At 40.9% G+C, this 17,771-nt stretch overlaps 2 protein-coding genes across 2 annotated transcripts in view; both read left to right on the top strand.

Annotated features, from left to right (window-relative positions):
• The window catches only part of RD3 (RD3 regulator of GUCY2D), an 86,240-nt gene that overhangs the window by 40,246 nt on the left and 28,223 nt on the right, over window positions 1-17,771 (top strand).
• On the top strand, window positions 8,894-9,770 carry LOC122754675 (myosin light polypeptide 6-like). The gene is made up of 2 exons (XM_044003166.1): window positions 8,894-8,899; window positions 9,297-9,770. The coding sequence occupies exons 1-2, from the start codon at window positions 8,894-8,896 to the stop codon at window positions 9,768-9,770; spliced, it is 480 nt and encodes a 159-aa protein (XP_043859101.1).

Genomic DNA, 17,771 nt, shown 5'->3' with positions numbered 1-17,771 from the left:
TTTGACTCCTGCAGAAACACATACTGGCCCCAGGTGTCCTGGTGATAAGAATGAGAGTTAAGCTAGTATCACTGACCCAGGAAGTTATCTAAGGACACCCCTCCTTTTCCCCCTGGGGAGAGAATATGTGTGTGGGAGGTGAGATCACACAGAGCCGAAATCTAAGTGAGGGTTGGGGTGGGGGCTGGCAAGGTTTGCAGGGAACTAACAAACTTTCCTGCCATGGAATTAAATCCCAACTTGAACAATCTTTGACTCTAGGAGCCCCCCTGGTAGTTTTCAGGATAAGGGTTCTTTTGGCACAAGGAAGGCTTTGAGTAAGTGGGTGAGGGTTGGAATATCTCAGTATCCTCTTGTCTCCTCAAATTTTCCAAGGACACTGTATCTGGATTTCTCCTTTCTCTATCTTATGTTATACCTGTTAGTACATATTCATGTTCTTATTCCTATAGTTAATTTCTTAGCAGTTCTTGGAATCTACCAGCCCAGCATAGCAGGGGAAACTAGTTAGGGCAGCCACAGTTTTCTCCAAAATAGAAGAAGCAGGGCTGTGATAACAGCCAAAAGCAAAGTCAGCCAGGGCACAGCTAGAATGTGATGGTCAAACCCCAAGAGTCCAGGAACTGGAGAGGAGCCATCATTGAGCACCAGACAAACATAATGAAAGGGAGCTATATTTCTAATATATATTTATATATAAATATATTTATATATTTTTAAACACTGTTGATTTGTTTTTTTGGTGAGGCAATTGGGGTTAAGTGACTTGCCCAGAGTCACACAGCTAGTAAGTGTTAAGTGTCTGAGGCTGGATTTGAACTCAGGTCCTCTTGACTCCAGGGCTGGTGCTCTATCCACTGTGCCACCTAGCTGCCCCTAAATATATTTATATTTCAGTATTTGACTGAATCTCTTGTACTCTCCTTTTGAACAAGATGGGGGAAATGAAAATGAATGATCATCTATTCAGGGGGGTTTGGGGCAGCTAGGTGATGCAGTGGATAAAGCATTGGCCCTAGAGTCAGGAGAACCTGAGTTCATATCTCACCTCAGACACTAGCTGTGTGACCCTGAGCAAGTCACTTAACCCCAATTGTCTTAAACATCTGGGGCCATCTCCAGTCATCCAGATATATATCTTGCCACTGGACCTAGATGGCTCTGGAAGAGAGAGTGAGGTTGATGACCTTGCACAGCCCTCCCTCACTTAAATCCAATTCAGCGCAAGTCATGCCATCACCTCCTGATGTCATGGTCTTCTTCAAAACAGAAGGACAAACAATAAAACAACAAACAAACAAACTCAGGGGGGTTATAATTGGTAGAATGACTGGCCCCAAGAAGATTAATGTATGGTTTGATATCAACCTGAAAAGGGTCTCTAGATTAGGCCCTGTTCTGTTCAATATTTTTATGAGTAATTTGTAATTTTTAAAGTAATATTGCATTTTTAACAATTTAATGAAAAACAATTTAAATTTTTTTTTAAATTTTGAGTTCCAAATTCTATTACTTCTCATTCTCTAAGACAGCAAGCAATTTTATGTCGGTTATACATGTGGAGTCTTGTAAATTGTCATTAGTCATGCTGTGAAAGAAAACAAACAAAAACCACACACACAAAGTAGAAAATAGTATGCTTCAATCTGCATTCAGACTCCATCATTTCTTCCTCTGGAGGTGGATAGCATTTTTCACCATATTGTTGTTCTTCAGTTGTTTCAGTCCTGTCCAACTCTTTGTGACTCCATTTGGGGTCTTCTTTGCAGATACTGACAAACACAATTTACTGAGAACTGACTGACTTCTTTTAGTTTTATTTCTTCAGACCAATGAATTGCCTGGGGCTGACCATATTTTGTCAAATTACAGCCTCTGATTACTTTGTAGATCTCCTAAAGATAATCTCATTACTCTCCTCTTATTATGTAAAAGAGTTTAATAGGTGAAACAAAAGGCAATCCCAAAGGCAACCTTTTCACATGCTATTGTTGTTGCTATTGTTTGTACCATATTGTATTCTTTAGATACTCCTAGCATCTGCCATGACAGTGATGCAGTGTATAGAACATTGACCTTGGAATCAGAAGGACCTGAGTTCAAATCTGACCTCAGACACTTCACATTTACTAGCTGTGTGACCCTGGGCAAGTAACTTAAACCCACCACCACCACCACCATTTCCTGAAACATCCAGGGCCATCTCCTTTCGTCCTGATGTACATCTTGCCACAGTTGGCTCTGGAAAAGAGTGAGGCTGGTGACTTTGCACAGCCTTCCCTTGCTTAAATCCAAATCATTGCAAGTCATGACATCACCTCCAGATGTTGTGGTCCTCTTTGAGAACTAAGGAGAAGCAACAACAATCACCAGTTACAATTCCTGCCCCGTTTAAAGACCTTAATTTTGTTATATTGAATGTTTTAATAATTTTCAGGTTGACAAAACCAAAATGATTTGTCATTTCCTTTTGTCATGGGGCCCAGAGTACCCTGGGGTACATCAAGGAATCTTCTCCTTGAGAAACTAAACCAGAGGACAGATATGCCTAGAGAGATAAGCGGAACCAGATCAGACTGAGCTAGCTTCAGGACCTCCACCCTTCATTCTGATTTTCCTTACTCCTGGGGAGATAACTTTGGGTGTGGCTGCAGCCTTTGTGTTCTGAGGAGATGGCTTGAGAGATTGGCAGCCACCCCTCACCCAATTCCTCTAGCCACCACCAGTGGGGGATGGTCCTCCCTCACTAAAGGAACTTTCCACAGGCAGATGGTCACTCCCATCAGTCCCCTATAAAAGTACCTACCAGCTTCCTGCTGGAGGAGATTGTTACCTCAGAGTCACTTGCTTTGTGCCTTTCTATCTCTCTTGGTTTCCTTTCCCTTCCCCTTCCCCTCCCTTGCCCCTAAATAAACTGCCATCTTATTCTAACTGCTTTTGTGTGCAAGAGGGTTTAATTCTTTAAAGAGGAATTCCTAAGAACCCCAACCCCTAACCCAAACCCTGTACCCCATTTCCCCATAACACTTTTCTAGCTCATTTTTACAGATGAGGAAACTGAGACAAATAGGGTTAAATGACTTACCCAGGGTCACACAATTAGTAAGTGTCTGAGCCTGGACTTGAACTCATGAAGATGAGTCTCTGTGACTCCAGGTCTGGTGCTCTATCCACTTTGCCACCTAGCTGCTCATTTTCCATCATAAATCATTTGAAATTGTCTTGGGTCTTTGAATTGCTGAGAATAGCTAAGTTATTCACAGTTGATCATAATACAATATTGTTATTGTTACAAAGCTCTCCTGTTTCTGCTCACTTGACTTTGCATTAGTTCATGTAAACCTTGCTAAGTTTTTCTGAAAGCATCCTGAGAAACTTATTTTTAAATTTATAAGATCATAGATTTAGACCTAGAAGGGACCTCAGAGTCCATTGAATTTAACTAACTCATTTTATAGATGAGGAAACTAAAACTGAGAAAGCTTAAATGATTTCTTTATGGTCACACAGCTAGTCTGAGCAAAATTTGAACTCGAGTCTTTTATGCCAAGATGGGGCTCTATCACTGTACCACCCAACTGCCTCCTAAGACTCATTCATATATGTGGTATGCCATTAAACGTTTGGCGATACAAAGCTGGAAGGGATCATTAATATGTTAGATATCAGGATCAAAAATGATTTCCACAGGCTGTAATGGTGGGTTGAATGGAAAAATGGAAAAATAAAAAGTGATAAATATATAAAGTGCTTTACTTAGGCTCAAATTCCAAATCTATGAGGTGAGGATGGTAACTGTGAGGAAAACAACTCCTGCTCAATAATTCTCTGGAACTCAGTGGTGGTGATGTGTCAAAGGATCATTTATTGTCATTCTCGAGAGAATGGGCAACCCAGTGTGCAGCTGGTGGGCACAAAGAATGGGGGCTCACAGGCCCCCTTTTAAACCCTAGTCCCTAATGCAAATGGACCCTTTCCTTTTTCATCACTGGTCCAATTAATCAAGGGATACAATCTACTTGCAAAAACTAGCTAACCAGAATGCTGTGTTCCTGACCCTAATTTCCATAATTATTCTTTCGGTTCTTAGCCATTGGGGTAGGTGATAAAGGGACAATTCTTCAATCCTCCCTTATATGGAAATAGCTCAGGAGCGGACCTAATTGAGAAAAGCTTAGGGCTTCCCTGAACCATGTGATTTTGTTTGCCAGAGTGGGAGGAGACCTTTTTCCTCAAACAGGTTGGGAGGAGTGGAATTTGAATAGTGGCTATTATATTCTTATTGAGAGGAGACCATTCCCCACTTCCTCACAGTAATTAATGAAACTGTCAGCCTTGGGTGACTGGAATAGTCCCACTTGTACACTTAAGGAGCAGAAATTGGAGGAACGTCAGCCACCAGCTGATACGGGAAATATTTTCTCTGATTGGGAGAGAGATCATCCCCTGACACATTCCAGCTTTTGTTGATTCTGCCATAGATCATAGGTTTAGATCTGGAAGGACTTTAGGTGTCATCTAGCTTAAGTCCCTCATTCTACTGCTTAGGAAACCCAGACCCAGAAAAACCAAGTCTTGCCCTGTTCGAGGAGTTTATGATGAGCACTTTCACTTGCCTGCACTAGGACATAAAAAGGTCCCAGGGAAGAACTCTAATGCTCCTCAGAGATGACAGTGTGATCTTCCTACAGGTTAGGCTGCATAGGATGGACTCCCTCATCTCAAGTTCTGTTGCTACGGTTGTTAATTCTGCTGTGAAGAGCTGTAACTCAAGCTAGAAAGGAGAATTCCTTGGACTCATTCTGGGGTACATAGAGAAAGTTTTGAGTCCCGTATGGATTGCCAGAGGATACCTACAAGTTGAGAATCTATGTGACTTGGTGGCTACTATAATTCCCTTGGAGATTGCTTTAATGTTCTTTGAATATTTATTTCCCTACAAATAAAACTTTGCTATGATATATCATGGATTAAGTGATTCCAAATCCAAAGACTTGCTGCTAGTATAACTATTGCATTAACATTTTTGTCAATGACTTTTTGTTAACTAGCATTCAATGAACATTTAGTAAGCACCTACTCTGTACAGAGTACCATGTTAGATTAATGGAGATACAAAGTTTAGAGTAAGATTAGTTCCAATCCTTGATGGAGTCTGCAGTCTGGAAAGGGCATAAGACTTGAGAGGCAGTGTGGAGTAGTAGATAGGAACCTGGCCTTGAAACCTGGAAGACTTCATTTCTTCTTCTTTTTTAAAATAATATTTTATTTTCCTCCAATTACATGCTAAAACAATTTTAAAAACATTTTTAAAATTTTAAGTTCCAAATTTTACCTCTCCTACCTCCCTGAGGTGGAAAGCAATCTGATATAGTTTACACATGTGCAATCATGTAAAACATTTCCATATTACTCATTTTGTACAAGAATACTCAAATAAGAAAAAGAATTTTTGTTTGTTTTGTTTTGTTTTTAGCAACAAACATTTATTTATTTTATTTTTTTCAGTTACATGTAAGGGTAGTTTTCAACATTCATTTTCATAAGATTTAGAGTTCCAAATTTTTCTCCTTCCCTCCCTCCCTTTCCTCCCCCCTCCACAAGATCACAATCAGGTTATATATGTACAATCCACAAGTGTTCTTTTTATCAGTTCTTTCTATGGGGGTTGTGAGGGCTTCCTCATTAGTTCCTTGAGATTGTCTTGGATCATTGCATTGCTGAGAGTAGTTAAGTCATTCACAATTGCTCATTGAACAATACTGCTGTCACTATGCACAAGGTCCTGCCAGTTCTGTTCACTTCACGATACATCAATGTCCATTAGTCTTTCCAGGTTTTTTGGGGATCATCCTGTTTGTCATTTCCTATAGCACAAGACCATTCCACTACAATCATATAGCACAGGTTTTTCCATCATTCCTCAATTGATGGACATTCCCTTGATTCTCAATTCTTAGCCTCTACCAAGAGTTGCTATAAATATTTTTTGTACAATTTTTCCCCTTTTCTCTTTTTCATGATTACTATTGTTAACTGTTTCCCTTCCATCCTATTCCCTTCCCCATGATATTTATTCTATTATCCATGTTCTTTCATCCTATCACTCTTCAAAAGGGATTTGCTTCTGTCTGTCCCCTCCCCCACTCTGCCCTTCCTTCTTTTGCCCCTCTCTCTTTATCCCCTTCCCCTCCTATTTTCCTGCAGGGTTAGAGAGATTATTCCACCCAATTGAGTGTGTACATTATTCCCTCCTTGAGCCAATTCTAATGAGATTGAGGTCTTTGAGCCAATTCTGATGAGTGTTAGACTCATTTACTGCCCATCTTAAACAGATTACTCCACCCAGTTGAGTGTGTCTGTTAGTCTCTCCTTGAGGCAGCTCTGATGAGTTTAAGGTCTTTGAGCCTTTTCTGATGAGTGTAAAATTCATTTACTGCCCTGCTCCTCTCCCATTTCTTCCCCCACTCCATAAGCCTTTTCCTGTTTCTTTCATGTAGGATTTCACCTCTGCCCTTCCCCCTCCCCCAGTACATTGCCTTAACCCCTCAATTTAACCCTAAAGATGTCATCACCTAGCTAGGTGACACAGTGGACAAAGCATCACCCTTAGACCCAGGGGGATCCCAGCCAAAATCCAGCCTCAGACACGACAGTCATGTACGACTCCAGGCATGTCCCCTAGCTCCAATTTTTTGTGGTTCTCTAGGGTCTTGTATTTGAAAGTCAGATTTTCCATTCATTTCAGGTCTTTTCATCACAAATATCTGAAAGTCTTCTTTTTCATTAAAGTGCCATTTTTTCCGCTGAAAGATTATGCTGAGTTTTGCCCTCTGGAATATCATATTCCATGCCCTCTGTTCCTTTAATGTAGAAGCTGCTAGATCTTGTGTTGTCCTTACTGGGGCTCCACAGTACTTGAATTCTTTCTTTTTGGCAGCTTGAAATATTTTGTCCTTGACCTGAAAGTTCTGGAATTTGGCTATAATATTCCTAAGGAGTCTTCCTTTTGGGATCTCTTTCTGGAGAAAAGAAAGTGGAAAATAGCATGCTTCAGTTTGTATTCAGACTATCAATTCTTTCTCTGGAGGTGGATAGTATGCTTCATCATTAGTCCTTTGAGATTGTCTTGGATGATTGTATTTCTGAGAATAGCTATCATTCACAATTCTTCCATTGTACAATATTGCCATTGCTGTGTATGACATTCTCCAGGTTCTGCTCATTTCACTTTGCATCAGTTCATGTAAGTCTTTCCAGGTTTTCCTGATATCATCCTGCTTGTTATTGCTCATGGCACAATAATATTCTGTCACAATCATATACTACAGCTTGTTCAACCATTCCCTAACTGATGGGCATCCTCTCAATTTCTAATTCTTAGCTACCACAAAAAGAGCTGCTGTAAATATTTTTGTACAAATAGGTCCTTCCCCCCACCTTTTTTTGGGATGTCTTTGGGATATAGACCTAGAAGTGGGATCAAAGGTTATGCACAGTTTTAAAGCCCTTTGGGCATAGTGAAAGACTTCATTTTTTCAAATACCTCTTCTGAAACATACTGGCTATATAACCTTGGGCAAGTATCTTCCCCTTTCAGTGCTCTATGCACATCTCCAAGTCTTGCAGAGAAGGTATTTCTCTTCATTGGTAGAGGACCTTCCCTCAACTTGAGAGTTCCTTATATCAATAAAACCACAAGCTTATAAGTTAAGTCCCTATCCCAAAGTGAAGGACTTACTTTGATATTTCCATTTCTATGTGATCTCATTGATTTAAGGTGTTCTCCAATAATGAAGATGAAAATCCATCTATGCCTCCCTACCCTGTCTGACTCTCATTCATTTCTCCCATAAACACATAAAAATGGGGGGGGGTCCATTTAATATGCTATGAGCCTTCACCACGTTTTCCTTATGTCCCATCGATGCCAGTCAAGGATGCAGGCTGACCATTGATTATTCTTTACTCTTGCTACTTTACTGACCCATCTTTTTTTTTTTTTTTTTTTTTTTTTGGTGAGGCAGTTGGGGTTAAGTGACTTGCCCAGGGTCACACAGCTAGTAAGTGTCAAGTGTCTGAGGCCGGATTTGAACTCAGGTCCTCCTGACTCCAGGGCTGGCGCTCTATCCACTGCACCACCTAGCTGCCCCTGGGCCATCATTTTTAGCAGTCACATGTCTACAGTGACATCCTTCACTCATTTCTTCTGTACACATCATAGTCTGAATGGTAGGCAGATTATTTATTACTTCTTTGTGATGGTTAGGACAGATTCTTTCGAGCCATTATCTTTCTCATTTAGAAAGCTCTGTGACATTCCAGGACTTGATACAATTAGCACAATGTCATCTGAAAACAGAAACATCTGGAGTATAAGTGCATTAGTGAGTTGCAAAATAATCTACTTGCAGAAGGAAGTCGGAAATAAGTTCTCTAAAAAATTGTACTAATGAGGAGAGGGGGTGGTTTCTGAGGTTTATGGAATATTCCATTTAGATAGCATATTTTAAATGACTTGCAATCATTAAAATGAAAGATAAATGTAAGATATGATGGCAAGATAAAGGAGAGAGAATAGGTCTTCAGGCAGGGAATGGGTATGGGAGGGAATGTTAGTTTGAAAAAAATGAGAATGATTGAAGTTCAGGAATTTTCCATTAGCTAATAAGTGTGAAAAGCATGGACAATTTTGCCATATAGTGCAAATTAATAGATGATAATTTACTTATAAAACTTGCAGATGACAGGGAGGGGAGGGATAGATAATTCTTATGGTCCTGCTTCTTACTGGAACTGGATCAGGGACAGAAGGACAAGGTCTAGGACTCAGTTTAACCCCCTCCTATTCCTGAACAGGAAGGAAGAGATAACTGGTAAAATTTTGGAGCAGATGGAGGTCAGTACCTGGAGCTAAGTGAGTCAGATTATTGGCTTATAACACTGGTATCCTAAAAACACTGAGCACTTTGACTTTGGAGGACCTCATTGCTTTTTCCAGGTTCAATGTGACTTTTTTCCATGAATCAGTTTTTTGTTTTTTTGTGGGTTTTTGGGTTGTTTGTTTTTTATTTTTTTGAGGAAAGTGGGGTTAAGTGACTTGCCCAGGGTCACGCAGCTAGTAAGTGTTAAGTGTCTGAGGCCGGATTTGAACTCAGGTCCTCCTGACTCCAGGGCCGGTGCTCTATCCATCCATGAATCAGTTTTGCAGATCATGGCTCAAACACCCACTAATGTATGATTCATTATAGATTATGCAAGAGCCACAAGTCTAATAGTAAAAATATTTCATTAAGATCTACAAGCAATGGAGCCATTACATACAGCAGAAGCAGCATCAGGGACGGAGCTACACGGCCAAGACGTGTGACATCACGGAGGGTCAGATTGCCGAGTTCAAGGAGGCCTTCCAGCTGTTTGTCCGCATGGGGGATGAAAAGATCTTATACAGCCAGTGTGGGGACATGATGCGGGCCCTGGGCCAGAACCCCACCAATGCTGAGGTGCTCAAGGTTTTAGGGAATCCCAAGAGTGATGAGATGAATGTGAAGGTGCTGGACTTTGAACACTTTCTGCCAATGCTGCAGACCGTAGCAAAGAATAAGGACCAGGGCACATATGAAGACTATGTAGGGGGGCTTCAGGAAGGGAGCTGCACTCTGGGTGAGAAGATGACAGATGAAGAAGTGGAAGTGTTGGTGGCAGGGCATGAGGACAGCGATGGTTGTATCAGCTATGAAGAGCTAGTCCGGATGGTGCTGAATGGCTGAGAACAAAAGTCCCCTTCCCACAAAGAATCCCCTAACTTTCTCTGTGAAAATGATCCTCTTGCCCCTGAAGCAACCAACTATACATTGTCAGGGTTACCAACATCCTTCCTTCCCATCCCTACCAGATGTCCTCTTTGGCCTACCTGCTCTCTGTTTTCACCAAATAAACTTGCTAACTGCTCCTTAAAAAAAAAAAAAATTAAAAGCAGTGGCAATAAACAAGGGAGACCCAAGAAATAAAACACACACACACACACACATACTCTGAGGGAGTACATAGGGAAAAAAGTTGTATTATCTGCTAGTCTTCTGCCATGGAAGTTGGGCTAGCTGGTGCTAAGATCCTGTCCTATTCAGATTAGGCTTATTTTTTGTTAAAACCATCCTCAAGGAGGCAGCTGGGTGGCGCACTGGACAAAGCACCAGCTCTGGATTCAGGAGGACCTGAGTTCAAATTCGGCCTCAGACCCTTGACACTTACTAGCTGTGTGACCCTGGGCAAATCACTTAACCCCCATTGCCCCACAAAAAAAACAAAAAAACCCCCAAAACCATGCTCAAGATTTGATTGGCTTAGGGGACTAAGTTTTGTATAGTCACCAAAGGGCTTAAAAGAGGTGTGCCCATTTAGAGATAGGGCCCTTCAGACTTGGTAGAGGTCCATAGCTCTGCAAATCACTACACCCTACCTTGCTGTGTAAAGACATTTCTATATGCAGGTTGAGGGGGCTGCATCAACCTGAGCTAAAAGTTGTACCTTTGCTGAGCATCCTTTCTATCCTGTAGCTAAGTAAACCATTTGTTGATTAGATGATGTGTTTTTTAAAAATAATTACTATTGGGGCAGCTAGGGGGGGGGCAGTGGATAGAGCACCAGCCTTGGATTCAGGAGGACCTGAGTTCAAATCCGGCCTCAGACACTTAACACTAGCTGTGTGACCCTGGGCAAGTCACTTAACCCCAATTGCCTCACAAAATAAATAAATAAACAAACAAACAAACAAACAAACAAAATAATTACTATTGCTATAGATACCAGTTTGGGGTAAGCATGTATTAATTTATTAATGTAAAACCAGTAAAGGATTGACCACGAGTCTCCCTAACTTGTCATGGTCTCAGGTTGCATGGCAGGAAAAGCAGGGAGATAGACAGCACATGGTCTCAAGGAGACACAAAAGAATTCACAAAACCTATGCTGTCCCAAAAGAGAGAGCTAAGAGTGTCTCCAAAACCCAAAAAGCTCCGATGCTGTTTTCCGGTTTTTATCCTCTTTTGATAGAGGCAGGTCATTATACATTGATCGAAGCTAATTGGTTAACATTATTCAATTCCATTGATTGACATGATTTAAAGGTTGTCCACATAAAAATGAACTCTACAGATGACATCAGAGAAAGTATGCAAAAGACTCTCACTGAAGTTGCTCAAGGTAGAGTCCATTATTTAGGTGTGGTTTGATCCCATCTGTCCTAGACAAAAGTTTCTATCTCAATTTCTTTTGTTCTTTTGTTCCCTTAAGTTTGTCCCAGATCAAGGAGTTCTCCAGTTCTGGACTTTCTGGAGTGTGGGAAGAGAGGAGAAAGGAAAGGACTGAGAAACTGGTTTCTGAATCCCCCAAAGAAATCTATTATTAATAATTATTTTCTTACAACGACCTATATGGATATCTTATTTTGTTCCAACTCTGAACCTGCAGCCTATAAAATTTGGTATGAAACCTTATGGTAAGGGCCCTTTTGGTGCTATTTGGAGAGCTCTTTCAATGGCAAGTGAAGTTGAATAATGATGTTGAATAAGAGAAAACAACTGAATCTAGTTATTCACTATTCATTCTCCACAGTGAACTATAAAAGTATTATCAAACTCAAATACAAATAGATCCCTGAGGCCATATATTGAGTTAGAAGACCACAAATTAACATTATCTGTGTTGTCTTGCATTTTTCTTTTTTTTGTTAACATTTCCCAATTGCATTTTTTTTTAGTGAGGTAATTGGGGTTAAGTGACTTGCCCAGGGTCACACAGCTAGTAAGTGCTCAGGTACTCCTGACTCCAGGGCTGGTGCTCTATCCACTGTGCCACCTAGCTGCATTTTAACTTGTCTCAGGGGTACTTGGGAGTTTTGTGGAACAGTTTGTAGCTTTCAAGTCACAAGTTGGACACCTCTGAACTAGAAAATGCACGGGACTGAATTCTCATTGGGAAACTAAAGAATAAATCATGTTCTATCATTTCAGTCATTTTTGACTCTTTATGAGCCCATTTGGGGTTTTCTTGGCAAAACTTAGAAAAAGTGGTATAGAACCTTATTGAAGAAAATAACTCCTTGAAAATTAGAATTAGCTAAATGGAAGCTGATGGATCCATGAAACTTCACGAGATAATAAAACAAAGTTAAAAGTCTGAGAAATGGAAGAAAATGTGAAATAAGTCATAGGAAAAACAACTGACCTAAAAAAACAGATCAAGGAGAGATAATTTAAGAATTGATGGACTGTTTTGGGGGGGGGGTGGGGGGGGCAATGAGGGTTAAGTGACTTGCCCAGCTAGTAAGTGTCAAGGGTCTGAGGCCAGATTTGAACCCAGGTCCTCCCGAATCCAGGGCCAGTGCTTATCCACTTTGCCACCTAGCTGCTCCATCAATGAACTTTTTGAAAACTGTGAACAAAAAAGAATCTAGGCATCATATTTCAAGAAATTCAAAAAGAAAACTGCCCAGTTATAGGTAAATATAGATAGATATAGATACATACACAGGTATATTTATGTATATATACTTAAACACACATACATATATATACATATACACATACATACAGGTATATTTATGTATATATACTTAAACACACATACATACATATATACGTATACACATACATACAGGTATATTTATGTATATATAAACACACATACATACATATATATGTGTATATGTGTGTGTGTGTGTGTGTGTATACACACACACAGAGACCTGTACATACCTATATTTTGATATGTGTGCTTATACCCATGCCTATTCCCTTTTGGGGGTTATTTTCTCCTCAGTCTGTATGACTTCATTCTCTGTCAAATATACAGACATATTAGATATATTATAGATCTAGATCATAGATAAATATCTATATAGATAGATATCTCTAAAATACAACTATATATCATGTATATTTTACATAAATCTATAAATATCTTGTTCATGCAATATACATCACTTGGTGGACCTCATAGAATTAATTACCTGTGTAACATAGGACAAATTATTTAACCTCCTTGAACCTTGATTTCCTCATCTATCAAATGAGGGAGGTAGAATAGTTAGCCTGTATGGCCTCTCCAAGTCCTAAGTCTTAAAACCTCTAAAAAAAAGCTTAAACCCTCTTTCTTAGTTCTCTTTTTGTTTGTTTGATATTCAGTGGACTCTGGGTATATTTGTGGTGAGTAGAAAGAAGAGCTGTTTTGTTTTTCTTCAGCTAAAAACTGCATGTGATCTTAGCTTGCACTAGGAGAAACATCATGTCCAGAATAAAAAGATGATGTTCGGGGTGGCTAGGTGGCGCAATGGATAGAGCACCGGCCCTGGAGTCAGGAGGACCTCAGTTCAAATCCGGCCTCAGACACTTAACACTTACTAGCTGTGTGACCCTGGGCAAGTCACTTAACCCCAATTGCCTCACTAAAAAAAAAAAAAAAAAAAAAAAAAAAAAAAAGATGATGTTCAGAGCAGCTAGGTGGCACAGTGGATAAAGCACTGGCTCTGGATTCAGGAGGACCTGAGTTCAAATCTGCCCTCAGACCCTTGACACTTACTAGCTGTGTGACCCTGGGTAAGTCACTAAACCCTCATTGCCCCCCACCCCCACATCCCCCCAAAAGATGTTCTACTTGACTCAAAGGGTCATAAAACTCCAGTCCAACCCCATCATATTATAGATGAAGTTGTTCTGCCCTGGTCAGATCAGATTTGGAGCATCATGTTCAGCTTTGGCCAGACCATTTTAGAGAGAGCACAAAGAAGTAGGAGATTAACTAAAGTGAAGAGCCTCAAGTGCATGCCCTAGGAGGATAGTCTGAAGGCACTCGGGAGGTTTAGCTTGGAGAAACAGGGTTTAGGAGGGATGTGACAGTTGTCTTCAAGTATTTAAAAGGTTATAATACACAAAAGAGACTAGATTTGTCTTTCTTGGTCCTAGAAAGCCAGATTAGGAGCAATGGGTAAAGGGGTAAAGAGGCAGACTTAGTCCTGAGGCAAAGAAAAACTTCCCAACATTTAGCTGTCACCGACATAGATCTGGGGACTTTTGTTACAAGTCCCACTTGTGTGGATCCTCCAGAGTAAAGTTACATTTTCCTTCAGGGATATAGGGATACCCCCAAGGGTTTATGAGATTATCTCAATCTCTTAATTCAAGCCCCTATTCCAGTGTGTTCTCCTAATATCAAATGCTAATTATTTCTTCAATATAATCTAACCAGTTCCATTTAACATCTCCTCAATCTATTGATACAATTGATTAGTATTCCAGTATCATTTAACCAATTAAAATCAATTAGCTCTTCCAAAGGGATGTATACAGAGAAGATACAGAAAGAAGTACAAAATATCTCTCCTCTCTGTACCCTTCTTCAACACTAAGGCTCACATTTTCCCCTACACTACCTCTGCTTGCGGGGGGGGGGGGTGTAAAAATTAAAGCAGTTTCCGTAAAGTATTGGCCCCCACCAAGTTCACTTTTTTTTTTTAAAGTAGGTTTTGTTTTCAGTTTGGGTTTTTTTGTGGGGCTATGAGGGTTAAGTGACTTGCCCAGGGTCACACAGCTAGTAAGTGTTAAGTGTCTGAGGCTGGATTTGAACTCAGGTCCTTCTGAATCCAGGACCAGTGCTTTATCCACCACCTAGCTGCTCCGCCAAGTTCACTTCTGAATGTGATATGACCAAAGGACAAGTTGTTCCATTTTAGCTGCCTTTGTTGCACTGCTATCAATCAATAAACACGTATTAAGCTCCAACAATTCAGCAGGCACCGTACTAAGTGCTGGGCATATAAAAAAAGGTCAAAGATAGTTCTTACCTTCAAGGATCTTACAATCTAAATCATAAGAAAAATCTAAATCTAATCGACCCACGGCCATGTTGGGTCAAGCAGGTGACTCAAGATTTTACTCCTCTCTGGGTTTGGCTGCTTCAAACTCTAGTGTGGATCTTCTGGCCCTTCAATATTCTTGACATTCAAAGCTCCCAAGATCAAAGTGTAGGCCTTTCCATCTCTCTTACATCTTCACTTTAGGCAGGAACAAATAGGCTGGCCCCAAGATGCCCCTGGACAATAGCAACAGTAGGGTCATATATGTAGTCATGGCTTCATGTTGACCAAGTGGAAGAGGAAGTAGTAAGGAGGTCTACTGGAATGGTTATTGCCCCTTTACTCAAAAATCTTCTGAAGAGGAATGGGCTATTTAAGGAGGTATTAGTTGCTACCTCCCTGGAGGTCTCCAAGCAGAAACTGAATGACCATTTGTCAAGGATATTTGAGGGGAGATTTTTGTTGAGGTAAGGGTTAGAATAGATGACTCCTACCTCTGATATTCTGTGATTCCTGATAATGAGCAATTTTTTTTTTTTTACCGAGGAAAGGAAATATTAGGTTGGTTTTTTTTTAATTTTTTTTTTTTTAGTGAGGCAATTGGGGCTAAGTGACTTGCCCAGGGTCACACAGCTAGTAAGTGTCAAGTGTCTGAGGCCAGATTTGAACTCAGGTGCTCCTGAATCCAGGGCACGTGCTTGATCCACTGCGCCACCTAGCTGCCCCAATATTAGGATTTTGAGGAAGAAATATGAGGAGTCCATGTGAGTGGGGTCTATGTAGATATGGACACCCAGGTAGGGTCATATAATTATAAATTCAGAGGGGAAAGGGACCTTGGAAATACCTTCGTTTTACAGATTCAAACAAACAAATAAAAAACCTAACAGGTTAAGTGATTTGCCTATATTTGTGCAATAAGTAAGACAGAACTAGAATTGAGCCCTGGTCTTTTGTCTCCAAATGGTTTAGCAACCTCAGGCCAAGTGAATGTTGCTTTGTTTCAAATAGCTTTTCTTAAAATCTTCTCTTCCTCCCAAATGATTTAGGAAAAGGCAGTCCATAAAGATGCTTCTATCCTTTCTGCAATGCTGACATCTGGCTAAGGGCTGTTCTCTCCCTTCATCTCCCTCCCTTAGTTGTCCCTCCCTCTCTATCATAATGTTTTAAATCTTCCCCTCCTCCCCCTTCTCCCTCTCTCCCTTCTTCTCACTCTCTAACTTCACGTAACCAATTTATTCATCAAGCACCATCTGTGCAGTGGTTTTGGGCTCCATTTGTGTCTCTGCAATGGATTCATCGTAGAATATTTAACCACAGATCAGCGATTTTCATTGATGCCTACTGGGGAGTGAAAAACCCAACTTCCTCTCCCAGTACAAATTCTCACTCAGTTAGGGTAATCACAAAGCCCCCTGCAGGCAAATGAATCAAAAATAAATTTGCCATCAATGCAGATATTAAACCCTCACTGAACAACTGTTCAGAGAAGGCTGGGCAGAAAAGCAGGGAGTATCTAAGACTTTTTTCCTGAAGGGTCCACAGAAAAGTTGGAGACTGAGAAAGATGAGAGAGTTGAGATTTGTGTTGCTTTCTGGAACTCTGCCCCTAGACTACTGGCATCAATCAGTTCCATTTTTTAGGAATATGGGGGTCAGTTGAGTCAATCAATCAATAGAGGAACTTAATTGTTTCTATGCCCATTTCCATTATACTCCCAGTAAGAATCATAGTCAGGGGGGCAGCTAGGTGGAGCAGTGGATAATGCACTGGCCTTGGATTCAGGAGGACCAGAGTTCAAATCTAGCCTCAGACACTTGACACTAGCTGTGTGACCCTGGGCAAGTCACTTAACCCTCATTGCCCTGCCAAAAAAAAAAAAAAAAGAATCATAGTCAGAGTCCCACTCTACCTTGGAGTGAAAACTTTCTTTCTAGTAGCTTAAAACACTTTCCCAATATGATCTTATTTGTACTTATAATATCTGTGAAGGCAAAGAGGGTAGTCACACTGAGGAATGGAAGGAACTGAGAAGCTCACAGGACCAAAAGCCTTTCGCACCATAAAGGCTAGAGTTGGGGGACAAAGAAGGGCCCAAACTTTGTTAGAATATTTGATTGTTTTCCCTGGTGTCCCTGGAGCCATAATGGTAATCCCTCTATAGCATCATGTCAATATCCTTGGCACTACTGCCTCAGAAAGGGGTGTGTGTGTGTGTGTGTGTGTGTGTGTGTGTGTGTGTGGTTGGTTGGTGGGGGAATCCTGTTCAGTGTTCCTGACTGGATCCCTAAGAGGGACTGGACCCTTCCAAAGGCCTTAACCCTGTCTAGGAGCTGGGGTCAGGATGTGTAGGGGAAGGCACTCTGGTTTGGGATTGCCCTCCAGAATGGAGAGCCCTCCTCATCCCCCATGATCCAAAGACAGTCTGCAGAGTTCAATCCACTCCCACAAATATTATTAAGCAATCTACTATGTGCAGGGCCAGGTGCTCAGATAGAAAGCAAGAAGAAAACAATCTCTGCTCTCAAGGGGATTACCAGGGGATGCAACATCTCAGCAAACTGATTTTCCTAAATGGCAATTCTGTCCTTATCACTTCCCAGCTCAACAGACACCATTGACTGCTTCCTTTTCACCTCCAAGATCGACTATAAACTACTCTGTTTGGTAGCTAAAGCTTTCACCACCTGGATCTACCCTACTCTTCCAGTTTTACCGTGGATCACTCCCTTCTATCCAGACTTCATATCCACCCACAGTGACCCGCTCACTGTTCTTCATAGATGATGTTCCATTGCCCTCGCCTTTCTACTGGCTCTCCTTCATGGCTGCAATGCATTCTCTCCTTGTCTCTGTCTCTCAGAATCCCTAGTTTCCTTTAAAGCTCAGTTTAAGCCTTACCTTAGGCCTCTCCTGACCC

Source organism: Dromiciops gliroides, chromosome 4 (genome assembly GCF_019393635.1).
Source record: "Dromiciops gliroides isolate mDroGli1 chromosome 4, mDroGli1.pri, whole genome shotgun sequence".
NCBI lineage: Eukaryota > Metazoa > Chordata > Mammalia > Microbiotheria > Microbiotheriidae > Dromiciops > Dromiciops gliroides.
The sequence above is the reverse complement of the archived record's forward strand: the minus strand, read 5'-3'. Positions and strand labels throughout refer to the sequence as shown.